Source organism: Gymnoscopelus microlampas (assembly GCF_963454915.1).
Source record: "Gymnoscopelus microlampas genome assembly, chromosome: 7".
Lineage (NCBI taxonomy): Eukaryota > Metazoa > Chordata > Actinopteri > Myctophiformes > Myctophidae > Gymnoscopelus > Gymnoscopelus microlampas.
This window is the reverse complement of record NC_139944.1, coordinates 17,209,661-17,228,570: the sequence shown is the minus strand read 5'-3', so window position 1 is coordinate 17,228,570 and position 18,910 is coordinate 17,209,661. Positions and strand designations below refer to the sequence as shown.

Sequence of the window (18,910 nt, the reverse complement as noted above, 5' to 3'; positions counted from 1 at the left end):
GGGAGGTGTAATTCACTGCCGCCGTTTTTCCTTTTTCTCCCTTCTACATATTTTGTATTTATTGATGACATGTGTTTTTGTGTGAATGTTTTATGCTATTGATTAATTGAATACATAAGACCACAATGGAAACAAGACCCCAGGACTTTTTTGTGATATCCTTTTAGCCTTAATGTCTGACTGTACCGCATGCTGTTTACATTTCTGACTAATAAAGTATTCAATCAATCAATCAAAATAACTAGCCTACCGAATTGTAGCTTTTTAAGGTCACCTCACCTTTTCTTTACCCACAAAAGAGCGTATGCGTTCCATGAGTTGAGACACCGCCAGCGAGCTCTTCAGTTTCTCCTCCAGGGCCTCCTGTAGATGCTCCCACTCCCACGCACCTACAAAACAAAAACAACACACACATTCTGTACACTGACTAAAACCACACAAATGCCTAGATACATTATGTACACTGACTAAAACCACACAAAGATACATTATGAACACTGAGCAAAATCACACAAACACACACACTTCTTGCATAGCTTTTTCATGTCAAGGACCCCCCAAATTAATATGTATTTGTCTGCTGGACCCCCCAGCTGAAAATATTTGTGCCAGGGATACCCCCCCCCCCCTTCCATACAAGATTTGTGTTGTTAAAATATTTCACAAATATTCCAAATGCTTCAAATGTTTTCACTATTTTTCGAAAATAACCGACCTACAAGCTCACAACGCGTCACATCCAGAGGTCATCAACATGACCGCACACGGACAAAGGTGTCCGTGGCAAGACATGTCTACGTCCGTGGCACATTTTTTACAAACATGCTCAAAAATATGTGCAGGAGATTTGCAGTATTGCACATGGTAGCCTACCTGTACACAATTGCATCAGGTGACAACAAGACAGACAGAAAAAATATTTCTAATTGCTGCCTCAATTCTGTGAAAATAGCTAAATGTTTTCAATCCTTTGTTGGAGAAAAAAAATGTCTTTCTTTTTTTTAAGACAACGGACTGTATGTGGTGTGTGGTCAGACAATAAAATAATTAAAGTCAAGGGCATGCGAGAGACCACAGTGAAAAAATGACAGCAAAAACAGATGGTTGTCGTTAATTGAGAGACAGTGTTTCAAACTGTCCATGACAATAATAACTATAATAACACTCAACAATCTTAATCCATGGAAACCATCCATCCACAGCCTGGGTCCTTCTCCAACTATTGTGACACTGCATTCAATTGAAATCCTGGCATGCCCTTCATTAATCACTCATCATGTAGGCCTACGTATCTTTTTTGTCTCTGAAGTTTCCTTGTTCCAGTGTTCCATTGGCATTTTATCCTTGATGTTTCCGTGAGAAGCATTGAACATGTTTTTATTACGTCAATCAAATCAAGTGTAGCTTGTAGTGTGTGTCTTTTTTCCATTGTTACATTTGCACGCCTTGGACTTTCTCATCAACAGCAGAATACCTGATCACCTTAATGGAATCCACAACTAGCTACCGTACCTTGCCAAACCAAACCAATGGTTTAGCTGGTAGAACTTGATTTGATCTCCTTCTGTCCTCAAGTAACACTGTCCTTTGAAAAGCCAGCACTCACCTTTGCAGCTAAGTGGCCTTTTTGCAATGGAAGCACTGTCTGTACTGATTAGACTTATTATTATCCAAAATAATTAGGTTTTATTTATTTTTTTGGTGGTTAAGTGGCTCAGTAGTTAATGCAGACATTGGAATAGACCCTGTGACACATTAGGAGTCCATTAGTATACATTTAGGGCTAGGCTAATGTGTTTTTGGTTAAATTAATATTTTCCATGTCCCTGGCAAAAATGGAATATTAATGAAACTGTCCATCACAAGCTGCCATGGTGACATATCGCAACAGTTGTGAACTTAGATTTATATTTGTATGCTATATTAACCCATTAAGGGAATGCATCTGTGTCATTTTTTGATTTCTTTGGCTATTCAAAAATAGCAGATATACTGTACAAGCTCATAGTGCCACGCTATGAGCTTGTAGATCTGCATTCTTTTTGTTGAAAAATCGTGCAAATATTTGTTTTTGTTTTTTTAAGGGTACTTTTTTTTTTTTTTTTACTCAAATCTTTGCTTCTGGGATTCCCTACCCTATTACACAATATTGGGGGTCCGCGGCCAACTACATATAATGTATTTGGGGGTCCTTGACATGAAAAAGTTTGAGAACCACTGATAAGTTTTTCAAAAAAACTGTAGGATTTAGAAGACACTTTTTAGAATCCCCAGAAGCAAAGATTTGAGTTACATTTGTTTGCTTTAAAATATATATATTCAAAGATTTGCACACATTTTCAAGATTTTTCAAAAAATAGCAGATCTACAAGCTCATAGTGCGGCACTCTGTGCCGCACTATGAGCTTGTAGATCTGCTATTTTCTAATAGCCATAGAAATCTAAAAATGACACTGAGATGCGTTCCCGGTCTCAATGGGTTGAATGATTTTGCTGGGGAACCCACTCAAGGACCCCACTTTGAGAACTACTGGTATACAGTATAGTACTATATACCGTACAGCATAAGCTTAGTGTTGTGAGTTCGTAAATCTATTTCCAAATTATGATTATGGCTGGCTGAGCGGCGTTCAAAGCCGTTGTAAAATGCTCTATAAACACACACCTGTGACCGCATTATGTCTGTATTACTGCACCAAGCACATGGTTTCAAAATGTTTGATTTTGTAGTGAATTTTTATTTACAAAAACAGATGCTGTGAACAACTATTTAACAGAGATAGGGCATGCAGTTGCTCAGTACTGATTCATTTCACACTTTTGTTTGTTTACAATATTCAGGACCTTCCATGTAGTTCAGTCAGATAAAGTCCCATTTATGCTCGACGTAAGACCCTTTAGTTAACATTAGGAATGGAGGGGGCGCCAAAAAGGGGATGGGGGGTTTGTTCGTCAAATTTGTCATCCGTCAGGTTGAGCTCTGAGCTCTGGGTACGTTCACCATACGTCCAGCAACAATAGCCCTCAAATCTGGTTGCTTCCCTCTAGAGGATGAATAGGTATATAGCTTCTTGACCCTAATCACACATAAGAAACTGATGTAAAGAACGTATGCCAGTTCCTCAACCCTGACGTACGTCAATCCCCATCTCTGTCTAGTATGTTCTGGCCTTTAACTCTTGAATAGATCGAGAACATTCATAGTTTATTTATAAAATGTAAGTGTGAATATTATATTTGATCTTAGCCTTCAGGCTCTGTCATACATTAATCCCTGCTCAGCACATTAGAAGGTAACCATTTAAAAGCAGGGAGATCCAGTATATAACTGTACATCTACTAGTCCATACCTGGGGTGCAGGCAAACTATATGCAGGCTTTTGGGTTAGTATGCGCTCGGTATGCATAGTTGAACTTTTGGAGAGGAGCACTGTTAATAACACAACGTTCATTCGAACATTGCATGTGTCAATCTGCGTGCGAGTGCTATGGAGATGATATCCAAAACGGTCCTCTGCGCATAAACTTCTTTCTGTGTAGACACGGCTCCTAATTTCCAAATTTCTCCAAAGTTCTTTATAACTTTGTGGCTGTGACCCAGGTCTGCCTACGCTGTGCTGCTGTTCTCTGTATGTGTGTGTGTGAAGCTAAGTCCACCCAGCGGCTACTGATCCCATAGCCTGGACGCAACCGTAACAATGACAACCCAGTCCATGGCCTGATGCCGCGCATGCGCAGTAACGCCGAAACTGGTGCTTAGAGTTACACAGAGTTGACAAAAACGCTAATAAAGAGCTTACATTTTGGGAAAGTGCATATGCTAATGGTCAATGCCCACGTGCAAGTTCAAGCCACTGAGGAGAAAAACGCGGAACAGAATGACTGACACAGGTTTCTCCAATGAATGAGGTGAGCACATACATCACCCACATAGTGCTGCACATGCGTGTAAACCTCTCGAGTGTATCTACCTAAACTAGCTCGCAGGCTTCGCATCGCCTTGTTCGAGCAGGCAGTTGGGGACTATTTTTTTTTCAATACATCATTTTGTAGTGAAATTGTTATCAAAAACTGTTTCAATAGGGTGTCACAGAGCAGCCTCTTGCAGACAAACTTTCTCTATGTGCATAGCATAGTGAAATGTATTGTTATGCTTGTAATTCTCAGTCACACAGAAGGTCAACAATCTGTTGTGACTGGAATCTCTAATGCCTTTTTGTTTATTTTCTTAGGAAGATGCTGATGTTGAAGCCTAGCTGTGTAGATTGGTGCCTGAAGAGCTGATTGAGGGGTGCCTAGCTTATGCATATTGGGTGGATTGATATTGTACTGTGGTTGGTTGATTTGAAATCCAAGGGTGGAGTCTGCAGAGTATACTGTATAAGGTAAACAGCTCAGGAAGGCTGCCATGGGAGAGGTTGACACTTTGCCTCTCAATTTAAGTGGTTTGGATTTTGAGTAGCATTTTCTTCAGTTGGAACCAATTAACACATCGGGTGCCAGCATTTTTTCATAACAACTTACCGTGGGTGCCAGCATTCTCCCCATTGACTACGCTTTGCTGTTTAAAGCTTCCGCGTGCGTTACAAGCAAATCCACGCAAAAAAAAGCATCGATTCATGTTGTACCATGATCCTGGCTACAGCCTGGAACCATAACATTTCCCTCGCGGGTTACAACGGGGGGGATCGCGCATCGCGCATGACCGGTTTTCCCCACAGGAAACAGATTCGGAGATATAGGCGTTTCAAAGTAGGAAATAGACAGGAAGCGGATGGGAAAAATAATTTTGTTTTCAGTGAGCAATCTGGCACTTCCTTCGCAGGATTACAATGGGTGCTCCCAGAGCTGCTCTAGCCCCGCCCGCGCGGAGAAAAACGAAAAAAACAAAAAGACTAAACTCAGGGTTCAGACCGTGTTCGGCACCCGATGTGTTAAAAATCATTTGTTTTTCTGCAAGCCTGCCTCCAGGCCCATTTATGACATTTGTCATGGTTTTCACTGTCACTTGATGAGATTGGGATATTCATAAAAGTAATAAGCCACGGGATACCGTGGTTTACCGTGATCTTAGCCCATTAAGACCTGAGGCCACTTTTACAAATGTCTCCTAAGTCCTAATAGTTTTCTGAAAAACGTAGGTTTCTATATCAGTGATTCTCAAACTTTTTCATGTCAAGGATCCCCAAAATCATGTTTTTATATCACATATAATTGATATAAATGATATGTTACATTTTGAGATGGGGGTTGTAACAGAGAGGTCCTCTGTTACTTGCCATTTGCACATGTACATTGTAACCTTTATTTATGGATGGATTAATTGCATAGCATATGGTCACTTTAGTATTTGCACGGCATAATTTGCACATTGTACTTTGCACAGAAAGGAATGCAGTCATTTTATTGTTGATTACATTTAACTGAACATTTGAGTTTTGTCCTGTCCAGCTGAGCTGGCCACTCAGCTAACTAGTCCACCTATGGAGACAACATGTTTGGTGATATCTGGCAAGTGCAATTGGTGTAATATGAGTGCAATAGAGACTAAGTGGAATGTGTGAGAGGTGCAATATGGGTAATGCTGAGTAATGATTGAAAGCTTAACATGTACCAAAGTTGGCTGTTCTGTTTGCCAGTGTAATTGGGCTGGACCAAGTCAGAAGGGCAGAGGGGGGTTGTAATGTGTATTTGGAATTGTGAGGGATCTTGTGTAAAGTTGTAGTATGAGAATCATTAGTGGTGTAGTTCATGGAGTTTTAAGATATTTTATGAGTTAATGTTATATGTATTTCTGTATTTATATATTTCTGTATTTGTATATCTGTTGATTTACCCCTTGACATGGTGGAGTCCTAATTGCCTCAGCTGCTCAGCTGAGTATAAAATGCTGCCAGTAGCAAGCCTGTTCAGTTGGAGGTAGAATGAGAGCCAGGCAACACCATGTCTGTCACCTGTGTTGGAGCTCCTGTATTGTCTTGTTTGATGTCGGTGAATAGACACACCTTTTGGTTGTACTTTACAAACGCCTCTGTACTGCTTCCAGCCGCAAAAGGGCTCGTTCTCACAAGGGTCTCAATATGTTGAGACCCCCCCAAAAATAGCAGATCTACAAGCTCATAGCGTGGCACGAAGGGACGCGCTATGAGCTTGTGTATCTAGTATTTTTGAATAGCCAAAGAATAAAATGACACAGATGCTTTCCCAGTTTTAAAGGGTTAAAACAGCAAAGGGGTTTTAGGCGCTCTGCTCTGCCTTGTGCCTAACAATGCCTCTTAACCACTTAAACCCTCAATACTAAGTAAACTTGACCTTTGGCTCTGTACTTGGTCTGCTCTTTTTTCCCTTCACACCAAATCTGTTTACCGAAAATAGCCGATCTACATGCTGCCAATGCGTCGTAGATCGGCTATTTTATCGGTGAATGTTCCCCCCAGAATAGGGATGCTGGGGTTCAAGGGGTTAACTGTTCTAAAAATGGCCATGGCCTCTTGGGGCTTATTGCTTTATTATTATGAATCTGTCTGGTCTTTAGTCCAATGCCAATGGAAGAAAAAGTCATGATTTATACTTGAAAATTGACTTGAAAATATTAAAACATTTGCATCATATGCAGTACGTTCCTCCAGTACATTCCCAGTACAAGCAAGCACATTCCTTTAAATGACCCAGTGCAGCCCAGCAGCTTGACTGTATCTCTCATCATCAAGCAGACCATTGAGGGAAAGGGTGGCCTTCAAGCACATGACTGGACACCACCACCATCATCATCATCAGTTCATAACGGCTGTATTTCGGCTGATAGAGGGATTCATGCAACACATGGTGCTGTATAATGACTGCAGAGTTCAGACCTCACATGCTGCGATAACAGATTAGCTCAATGGCTGTGGCGAGGATTAGGAATGAAGGATGGGCTCACAGGTGGAATGTTATGCATTGGCAGGAGATGGAATGGAATGGAATGGAACTATGTGACTGGACACGGCAGTAAAGCAGCCCGTGCCCACATTATCATCGTTCTCATCCCATGGGACAATCTCACTCGAGTCAACTCCAACGTTTTTCGACAGCAGTTCTTTTCGTGCACATACACACACGCGCGTGCGCGTATACGTGCGCACACACACCCACATTAACGCAGGGTGTCTTTCTTCTCTACAGTATGTGAAAAACACATATGCACATGGGGCGAAACAAGCACAGCATGCAGAAGCGTACAGTACTAACCCAGTGGGCAAGCTCAGTAATTTGATGCTGCAATATATACAGAGAGACACAGTCGCATAGTGTTAGCAGCACGCCAGTGCAAGTCCCAGGCTGCTTACTGTCCACACACAGCCAAGTAAACAAAACCTCCAGCAGAGAGATCCAGGCCACATGATGGGGGATGCACTGACCATGTGTGTTCACACGCACATGCCTGATATTAGTGTGGTCATATTAGGGGTGCAACAGTTAATCAAACTAATCAATTATAGCAAAAACATTTAATAAAATGATCAATTACTAATCCTATTTTGGGCCTGTCATTATAGGCGTGAAGTAAAAATAAAAAATAAAAAAAATGTTTAAAATCTCAGATCTACAACCTCATAAGGCGTGAGGATAGTGACCAGGATACTGACACCAGGATACTGACACAAGGATACTGACCAGGATACTGACACCAGGATACTGACACCGGGATACTGACACCGGGATACTGACACCGGGATACTGACACCGGGATACTGACACCGGGATACTGACACCGGGATACTGACACCATGATACTGACACAAGGATACTGACACAGGGATACTGACACCATGATACTGACACAAGGATACTGACACCAGGATACTGACACCGGGATACTGACACCGGGATACTGACACCATGATACTGACACCAGGATACTGACACCAGGATACTGACACCGGGATACTGACACCGGGATACTGACACCGGGATACTGACACCAGGATACTGACACCAGGATACTGACACCGGGATACTGACACCGGGATACTGACACCGGGATACTGACAGCGGGATACTGACACCGGGATACTGACACCGGGATACTGACACCGGGATACTGACACCATGATACTGACACCAGGATACTGACACCAGGATACTGACACCGGGATACTGACACCGGGATACTGACACCGGGATACTGACAGCGGGATACTGACACCGGGATACTGACACCGGGATACTGACACCGGGATACTGACACCATGATACTGACACCGGGATACTGACACCGGGATACTGACACCATGATACTGACACCAGGATACTGACACCAGGATACTGACACCGGGATACTGACACCGGGATACTGACACCGGGATACTGACACCGGGATACTGACAGCGGGATACTGACACCATGATACTGACACCGGGATACTGACACCGGGATACTGACACCATGATACTGACACCGGGATACTGACACCAGGATACTGACACCGGGATACTGACACCAGGATACTGACACCGGGATACTGACACCGGGATACTGACACCATGATACTGACACCAGGATACTGACACCAGGATACTGACACCGGGATACTGACACCGGGATACTGACACCGGGATACTGACAGCGGGATACTGACACCGGGATACTGACACCGGGATACTGACACCGGGATACTGACACCATGATACTGACACCAGGATACTGACACCAGGATACTGACACCAGGATACTGACACCGGGATACTGACACCAGGATACTGACACCAGGATACTGACACCGGGATACTGACACCATGATACTGACACCAGGATACTGACACCAGGATACTGACACCGGGATACTGACACCGGGATACTGACACCATGATACTGACACCAGGATACTGACACCGGGATACTGACACCGGGATACTGACACCGGGATACTGACAGCGGGATACTGACACCGGGATACTGACACCGGGATACTGACACCGGGATACTGACACCATGATACTGACACCGGGATACTGACACCGGGATACTGACACCATGATACTGACACCAGGATACTGACACCAGGATACTGACACCGGGATACTGACACCGGGATACTGACACCGGGATACTGACACCGGGATACTGACAGCGGGATACTGACACCATGATACTGACACCGGGATACTGACACCGGGATACTGACACCATGATACTGACACCGGGATACTGACACCAGGATACTGACACCGGGATACTGACACCAGGATACTGACACCGGGATACTGACACCGGGATACTGACACCATGATACTGACACCAGGATACTGACACCAGGATACTGACACCGGGATACTGACACCGGGATACTGACACCGGGATACTGACAGCGGGATACTGACACCGGGATACTGACACCGGGATACTGACACCGGGATACTGACACCATGATACTGACACCAGGATACTGACACCAGGATACTGACACCAGGATACTGACACCGGGATACTGACACCATGATACTGACACCAGGATACTGACACCAGGATACTGACACCGGGATACTGACACCGGGATACTGACAGCGGGATACTGACACCGGGATACTGACACCGGGATACTGACACCGGGATACTGACAGCGGGATACTGACACCGGGATACTGACACCGGGATACTGACACCGGGATACTGACACCATGATACTGACACCAGGATACTGACACCAGGATACTGACACAAGGATACTGACACCAGGATACTGACACCAGGATACTGACACCAGGATACTGACACCAGGATACTGACAGCGGGATACTGACACCGGGATACTGACACCGGGATACTGACACCATGATACTGACACCAGGATACTGACACCAGGATACTGACACAAGGATACTGACACCAGGATACTGACACAAGGATACTGACACCAGGATACTGACACAAGGATACTGACACAAGGATACTGACAGCAGGATACTGACCAGGATACTGACACAAGGATACTGACAACAGGATACTGACACCAGCATACTGACCAGGATACTGACACAAGGATACTGACAACAGGATACTGAAACATAGCACCACAAATAATCAAATATTAGGCTTGTCTGATCATTTATGGGTTACTATCTGTAATGCATAAGGACATTTCCACAAGGCTGCATTCACTAGTTGAGGCAAGGTGATATGAAGTCTGTCTCAAGACCTGCCCTACTCCGCCTCTCATTTGTGTTCGAATGTGTTCTGACGGTGGGTAAGCCAACCAGAGGCGGAGTAGAAGTGACATTGTGGGTTTTTGTATTTTTTATTCCACAGTATAAACCTGTGTAAATGTTCAAAATGTGTCAATTTGAGAATAAAATGACCTAATAACATATGTATTTTATGTATTTAAAATACAGAAAATACTAGATCTCTTTCATCTCATTTCTTCCGTCCCAGCCCAATACAAATGACAAAATACGAAAAAGGTATTTGATGTATTTGATGTAAAGTATTTAAAATACTGTCCATCTCTGCCTACATTCTTATCATAACCGTCAACTCAAAATGATCCAAATGAATGAAAGTGCGTGGTCAGCCTATAGAAGTCACACAGCAGCAGAGCGGCAGACATGAGCACGTTGAGCCCATCATGTTTCCACGGGTGAAGAAAGAACACATTCATCATGGCTGATCAGTTGTAATCGAAACACATGCGCAATAACACTTATGCTCTTGGAAATGATTGTAGGCATGGAGAATTGTTCCTTTGCATTGGTTCTTTTATCAATGGAGCAATCTGACCAGCTGTGAAGACTGTTGAAATGCTACGGATGTGATTATGCGAGGGCTCTCTCTTCAAATACACAAAGACACACAGACAAAGTGTCGGTAAACTACTGCATTGGTTCTCAAAGTGGGGTCCGGGGACCCCCAGGGGTTCTTGGGGGGGTACCCAGCGAAATTAGTTAATAATACATACATATCATTGTGGGGGTCCTTGGCACGAAAACGTTTGAGAACCACTGATCTACTGCAACAGGAGGAGGGTGAGGGGGGGGGGGGATTAGGGTCACATTCAGTGACCCAGAGTCAGACTTTTTGCCTGTGGTGGTGATTGAGGATACACACCTATGTGGTATTTCATTTTAATGTTGTCTTATTTTGTTTTATATTATGTTTGTGTCCTTTTCTAATTTAATTTAATTGAATGTATTATAATATGTTACTGTCTATATGTTATGTTTTTGTTAGTATGACTTTCGGGGAATGTGAGTCCTTGTTTAAGGGGATGTTGGGAGGGGGCGGGGGAGGGAGATGTAGGCTGGAGTGTATATGTACTCACTGTATGTACAGTATAAGAGTGTTTTGTTGTTGTCGCTGTTATCAAAAAAGGAACAATGAACACATTGTTAAAAAAAAATCCCACAAAAAACAAGCTCATCACATACAAGGTTGGCCATTCTTCACACAGGACTAAATGTACTTAGTTACTTTACACCACTGACAATCACTATGTTCCCATATCATGATGTTCCCATACAATCACTATGTTCCCAACTTCCCATACAATCACAACGTTCCCATACAATCACGACGTTCCCATACAATCACGACGCTCGCAGCCTACACTCTGTGACCAGGCCAGCCACTCTCTAGACTTCTCTTCTCTTTATCTCCAGAAATGCCACTTTCACCCTTACTCTCATCTTATTCAGCACCTCGCCCACTCTCTCAAGCTCACAGCGCTTTTCTCAAGAATTTATCTTCCCTTCACACCTCTCACTTGCAAATACAAAATTACAAATGCACAGAAGCACCAGCTCGTGCACGTGCACCTGGTGCATACATATTCTATCTATGATTGAAGTAAATGCACGCTTATTCTTATTCATACAGGCACTCACACGGAGACATAAAGCAAGCTTAACCCTATAATCATCCTCCACTTCTAAACATTTGTGTAGGCACGCACGCACGCACACACGCACGCACGCACGCACGCACGCACGCACGCACGCACGCACGCACGCACGCACGCACGCACGCACACACACACACACACACACACACACACTCATGCATGTGTGCATGTGTCTGTGTGTCTGTGCCCCCCGGGGCGCCCAGTAAAGCCTGATTTATTCAGCGTTGCACCGCTGAGCTTGTAGATCTGCTATTTTCTGTGCGTGGCACAAGTATAAAAGGTTGTAAGAGTTGCTGACATGCCTGTTGAGGGGCAGCAGGCAGTCATGAATCATCAGAGTACATCCTCACAGCACTCAGACCACTGGGACAATGTGTGAAAGCCATCCAGTGACTCAAAGTATTATGCGGCATGGCATAGCACTGCAGAGTCTAGTCTAAACCGTTGACTGTGGAGAATTTCAGTTCACCCCTTAAGTCACTCAGAATATCATTAGTTTGTCTAACCGGGCTTGGAGCGTAAATTACATTCACAGGCTAGAAGTGAAAAGTGCTATAGTAGGCATTTATAATCTATATAACTACTTACCATGTCTGTATAAAACCTGTACATAAATATCCTGTTTAAGTGACTGAAATATATTAGCTTCCTTTATATGATAGATAACAGACGTAAACAAAATCACTGTGTGTGAGACCAATAAAATGATATAGTAAGTAAACTAAACCATGAAGAGACTATTCTCAGAGCTGAGCCAATCCATGCTAAATCAATGTGCATAATATTTATTGGAACCTTTAACGAGCAAGAATGGTCCGAAATGTCAAAGTACTACAAGTATTGGTCGGCGAAACCGTATGACTGTTATAACTCTGCTATGCGATTAATGATCCTTCCTGTCCTGGGATAAAATACTGAAGCCGTTTCCTGTCAAGCCTTTTAGATGCGACTGATTTCTATCCCTCACCCTAATGCAACCCTGGACTAGTCCCAAAAGCAGGCATACTCTCTGCCACAGGCGCGGCATGTACGATTTATCTAACACACCTAAATCACCAGAGAGACGGAATTCCCATTCTATGAAAATGAGTTCAGTAGTGCCGGGCAGATTGTTACAACCCCAGCTGCAGCACAAAGAATGCTGGAGGGTCATAGTAACAACTGAAGGCTTAAAAGATGCTAGCCAACTTGGCTCAAACAAGTTCAACACAAGACATTGAGAACTTCAATAAATGTATTTCTTCATACCATGTCCATGACTCACAAATCACAACAGCAAGGGGATTTTCCGACAATGAAATCACAGCAAAGCCTGCCGTGAATTATGTATATCTTAGGAGATTATATACAGTAGTTATCGTAATTACCTCTGCCAACAGAGTTGTATGGGGATTATGTTTTTACCCCATTCTGTCAAAATAATTCAACCAAGGATTTTCTTGAAACTTGATGGCAGTGATTAGTAGGCTTGTAACGGTTTAGTTTGGTGTGTGTGTGGGGTGTGTGTGATAGCCGATCGCTACAGGCTGACCCAAAGAAAGGATCAACTTTTGGGTCGAAAGGTCAAAGGTCAAGGTAACAATGAAATCAAGGGCAACTTCAAAATGATTTGGTGAAAATTACATATTTTGATAATTGCACAATATTGGCGAAGGTATGCACTATTGCACTATGCATATCTACAAGCTAACAATGTGTTGTGTGAGCTTATAGATTGTCTATTTTGGGGAAAGAGATGTAAAGGCAAAAAGGAGTGGGCCTAGTGTAGACCACTGGGAGAATATGGTTAATGTAAGTATATGGGGTATATATAGTAGTGGTTCATTACAAGAATAATTACTACAAGACAGTAGTCCCTGACTGCCTGTTCAATGTAGGTGGTTGCTATGCAATGTTTATGTTTAATGTTCTTCAAGTTCTGCATTATACTGGCGTAACAATCTAGCAAAATGTCATTAAACCACAACTTTGAAGTCGTTTGAAGATTTTAAATTACACCTCCCCCTCCCCCCCACCCCCCCCCCCCCCCCCCCCCACCCACACACACACACACACACACACACACACACACACACACACACTGTTTCATCAATCTCATCTTTCTGCAAATCTGCGTATCATTCTTTTAAGGTGGACTTTACCCCGGAGACATTCCTCTACTCCTCTACTCCATTCCTCCACAAGGAGATCAAAGTGCCCCTTAAATGTTGCTATGTGGATTTCACCTTGACCTACAGCTAGTAGCCTATGGGTTTTTTAGCTGTGCAGTGATACAGAACTGTATAAAGACATTAGACTTCATAGACATGGTATATGGTTATTACACCACACCTATCAACCAATCAGACTGCGTGATTTGACCCGTTTTATAATTATTTTCATTGTTGATATATTTATTTTTTAGAAAAGGTGATAAAAGTTTAGCAACAGTTGAGAGCTAATTTTTCCATGTTTGACTGGACATTTACCTCTGTAAAGAAACATCAACGTCTCCCACAAGCATAGACACAGGAGAGGGTCCTTCACTACCAGGCGAGAGAGGCGTCCAGCCTGGGGCCCGTCTGGCCTTGGCATGTCGTCAACGATTCCCCCGTCCCAGGTGGACAGCAGGGAGTGAGGGCCTCCGTCCCGCTCTCGACACACACACCTCGACTGGGGACGGTCCCTGCTCAGCCAAAGGTCACAGTTAGGTCATCGTTACAGAGTTGCACATGTCATGCCAGCCACACATTCAGACAGTTAAAGAGCTCTGTCACGTGAAGCAACTTTAAGCAGTGGTTCTCAAACTTGTTCATGTCAAGGGCCCCCAAATTGATATGTATTTGGCCTATGGACCCCCATCTGAAAATGCTTTGTGCCAGGGACCCCCAGAAGAGACGATTTGTGAAAAAAAGAAATACAGTTTAATCAAAATTATTAAAAAACATTTCAAGATTTTCCAAAAAATGTTAAAATATAGCAGAGGTATAAGCTTGCAGCACGGCACGAAGTGACACGCTGTGAGCTTGTTCTGCTATCTGCTATTTTTTATAGCCAATGTATAAAGCATGGATAAAGTGGTCGTGACGCTGTATTAACACATTTGCTGGGGAACCCCTGGGGGTTCCCGGACCCCACTTTGAGAACCACTGACTTAAAAGCACTATTAAACTTGGTAAAGGTTAAGGTTATGTATTTATGAAAAAGGTAGTGCACGCACATCCGTGGCCCAGGTGCATATATGAATGATATATGTCCTGATGAAGGTCTGAACAGGCCGAAACGTTGACAAGCAATAAAATACCAAGCAGAGCTTTTTGCAACTTCACCAGTGTGCAGACTCTATTCTTTTTTTAAAGACGGGGTGCCGTGATTTTCAGTGATTCCCCCCCCCCCCCCCCCTAAAACATAATCATCAGGTATTATGGTTATACTAGGAGGAAGATTTCTTTCAAAAAAGTGTACAGAAATTGTTAAAATTATGTTTTTATGTGGACACGCCTCCAGTTCATTAAGTATACCTGGTTCTCACCTTAGCACCTCCTCCACCACCTTAGCACCACCCACCTGTCCTAGTCCCTCCTCCTCCTCATGCCCACACCTGTTGTGTTATGATAATGAGGGGGAGGGTATATTTTTACTATGTCACTAAAGGGCTGTTTTTTTTGGGCACGTTTGACCCTCAAGGTTTCAGCCTGCAAAACCATGGCACCACCTCTTTAAAGAGCTGGTGCCATGTTTTTGCACTTTTTCTGTTTTTCATGTGTCTATGAGGTTGATAAAACTTCATTAAGCCCCCCGGTGGTGGTTTTATGGTGTTTTATGTCTTCTCTGATTATTTGGAGTTTCTTCCTGGAGGCTGAAATCTTGAGGGTCAAACGTGGGGGGCCGCCCCCCCACCCCTACTTCCCGCGGTACTGACCGCAGTGTCGTGCACAGAATTATAGCCGATCTACAAGCTCACAACACATTGCGCGATACTGCTCGCAACAAAGTATATGCCCAATCGAAACCTAACCTGGCTGGGCGCACACAGAGGCAGAGTGATCCGTCTGAATTTGAGACAGATAGGTATGTGTGGACAAAAAAACTAAGTATTATACTGTTAATTTCCTCTCGCTCTCTCTCTCTAGCTCTCTCTCTCTCGCTCTCAGTCTCCAGTGTAATTTCACAAATGCAAATTGAATTTTGATCGATCACAAAATTGCTGACTGACAGACACATCTAGTAGCAAGCAAATGCTTAAGATACTTAATAACTGCAAAATTTACTTTGATAATGTCACGGTCCGCTCCTCGGACCGTGGACTGTGACTTTATTATGTAGACCTTCCTGCCCTTATAAGGTCTTGGACTATGTGCCTTTCTGTTCCTTTGTTCTGTTCTGCACCTAGTCTTGTTATTATGTCACTCTGTTGTTTTTGCCATGCTGTTGTGTACCTTTATTTTGTAGTATTCTGTGCCTTCCTGTCTGCCCCTGTAGTTCTGTACCTGCCTTGTCTAACCGGTCTTGTGATTAGTCATGTTCTCCTCCTGTGTCCTCTTAGTCCCTCAGCCTATCCCAGTGTTGATTGTCTGTTCAGTTCACCTGTGTCTTATTGTTTCTCTGTCTATTTAAGCCCTGTGTTTACACCTTGTCCTTGCTTGTTCATTATCCCATGTTCGTGTAGTTAGAGCTTGAGTTCAGTCCCTTGTTTGTGTTCCTGTCTTTAGTTAATAAATCCGTTAAACCGACCTGTTGGCCTCTGTCTCTCTCTGCACTTGGGTCCTACAACCCTGCCCTGACTCAAACCGTGACAGATAACCAGTAATTCTAGGCTACTGGATTGTTAGAGCAGACTAGGAGTTGTTCTTAGCCTCACGTAGCCAGACACTGGCAGATTCGTCTGGTCCCAGGCTTAGTTGTTCTGGCTCTCCTTTCAAAGACAGTTCTTGTCCATGTGCCTCATGATCAGGGCAACAAGTTGTGTCCCACTGTCCCACAGAGCAGTATGCTGAATTTTTCATATAGATCATCAGTGACAGTAACTTTTGTATCAATAATATTCATACAAAGGGTACTGTCAGAGCAAAGAATAACTATATTCATGTTTGCTTTTGAGTTTGAGTGTGTGAGTTATTTTTTCAGTATAATCCTAGATTCCTAGTTTCTAATTTAAAATGAGATATTCCTCTAAATCTGGGTAGAAATGTAAAAAGAAAAATTCAAAGGTGCCCTTTTGATTCTGCCAGTGTGCTGTATACATTTAGAAAACCCAACACAGCGCTTTTGTTTTTCCATCTGTTAACAACAATTGCTAAGGGTTTTATCATCTTTTCTTGTACGTGCAATAACTAACACGGTTTGGTCGCAAAGGCATACCTTCCGGATCTTATTCCTAACTCTAATATTTAACATCAACACAAAGTTGTCATTTTTATAAATTAGCAATTTTATACACTGGCAGACTCCACTTTGATTTTGTGTTTCTTTTTTTTTATAGATATCTTTTGTGGCTTTATTGATAGTATACAGTAGACTGACAGGAAATAGGGAGAGAGAGAGATGGGGAGTGACACACAGCAAAGGTCGCCTGGATCGGGATTCGAACCCACAACATGCTGTCAGGCTAGGTGCCCGGACCGCTACGCCAGCCGCCCGGGCCTGATTGTGTTTGTTTGTGTGCTAAAAGTCTGACTTTTAGACCTGTTTCACCATGCAACTCAATGGGGAGTATTTTTGTATCACCAATTTCTAATCAACAGAGCGACTGAAGACATCTCGCCAATATTTACACAACCCTAAGCTCTACCAAAGTGTAATTGTGTACGTACGTACGTACTGTATAGTATGTGCATTCTTCCTACCTGGCCTTGGGTCCCAGAAGCAGCTGTCTAAAGTATGGGCTGACGGCGCAGAGCACCGAGGCGTGTGCCCAGCCAAGTTCCTTCCCAGACTCATCGGCATAGAACGCCACATCAGCGAACTGCACTCCCCGCTCCAACAGCCACTGCATGTCCTGGGAGAAGCTAGACTCCTCCACGCGGATGGGTGGGAGCCGTGCTGAGGGGTTTGATGAGGATCAATGAGGCAACATGTGTCGAGGGAGGGCAAAAAGGCAGGCAAAGTGTCAGTAACAATAGTCATTTCTGGATTATCAGTCACCTCCAAAACATCATGCAACAACCATCTCATCAAAGCAATTAAGCACGTTATACCTGGCATCCCTATTTTGGGCATGTCTTTAAGGCAAAATCTTTCACATTTAAAAAAAAATTTACATTTTTAAATTTTCCACACATTTCCAACACTTAAGGTTATTACACACCGGCGATTATGCGAATATACGCAAAATTCTGACTCGGCCCGAATAAATAAAAGACGCTTTTTCGCGCCGCGAAACTAATGTGGAAGCTTGCATTGACTTTATAAGGTTTTTAAGAAAAACATATTATTCGCATGAAAAAATCGCCCCGGTGTGTAAGGACCTTTAGTGTTGAAAATGTACATAGTGTTGCTCACTGGCCTAGTGGTCTAGGCGGAGTAGGCGCATCCCACATATGAGCTCTAAAGCACCCTGACAGCGCGTCACAGGTTCGAATCCCGATGACCTTTGCTGCGTGTCACTCCCCGTCTCTCTCTCTCTGTTATCTGTCTATCTCCACTGTGTACTATCAATAAAGGCAGAAAATTGTGTGTTGTGAGCTTGTAGATTGACTATTTCTGCATAAGTAAACAGGGTTTAAGACGTGGTTATGGAGGAGAAGTTGAAAAAAGAGAAATACGTGCAAAACAGTGTGTGTGCGTGTGTGTGTCTGTGGGGGAGGGGGGGCAGGCATATTTGTAAGTATCCATCAGTAAATCATTGTCCTATTATGGTGTGTGTGTGTCTGTGGGGGAGGGGGGGCAGGCATATTTGTAAGTATCCATCAGTAAATCATTGTCCTATTATAATCCTATTCATGCTTAATACACAGCCCACCTCTGTACCTCGTCTCATTTTTATAGTCACTCTGTGACTAGTCGCCTTGCACAGGACGCTGTCCCTGAATCAGTGCTCCTCACTTTTATGTA

General features: G+C 43.4%; 1 protein-coding gene across 1 annotated transcript in view; it reads right to left on the bottom strand.

The window, feature by feature from the left end:
* Nucleotides 1-18,910, bottom strand: part of rhobtb3 (Rho related BTB domain containing 3) — a gene marked incomplete at its 3' end in the record, with an annotated part of 49,483 nt that overhangs the window by 18,552 nt on the left and 12,021 nt on the right. Inside the window, exons 6-8 of the mRNA XM_084062401.1 lie at nt 17,704-17,899; nt 14,347-14,543; nt 280-389 (exon numbers count right to left, since the gene is read on the bottom strand). Coding sequence (XP_083918527.1) covers nt 280-389; nt 14,347-14,543; nt 17,704-17,899 — 503 coding nt within the window. The remainder of the gene's footprint in view (nt 1-279; nt 390-14,346; nt 14,544-17,703; nt 17,900-18,910) is intronic.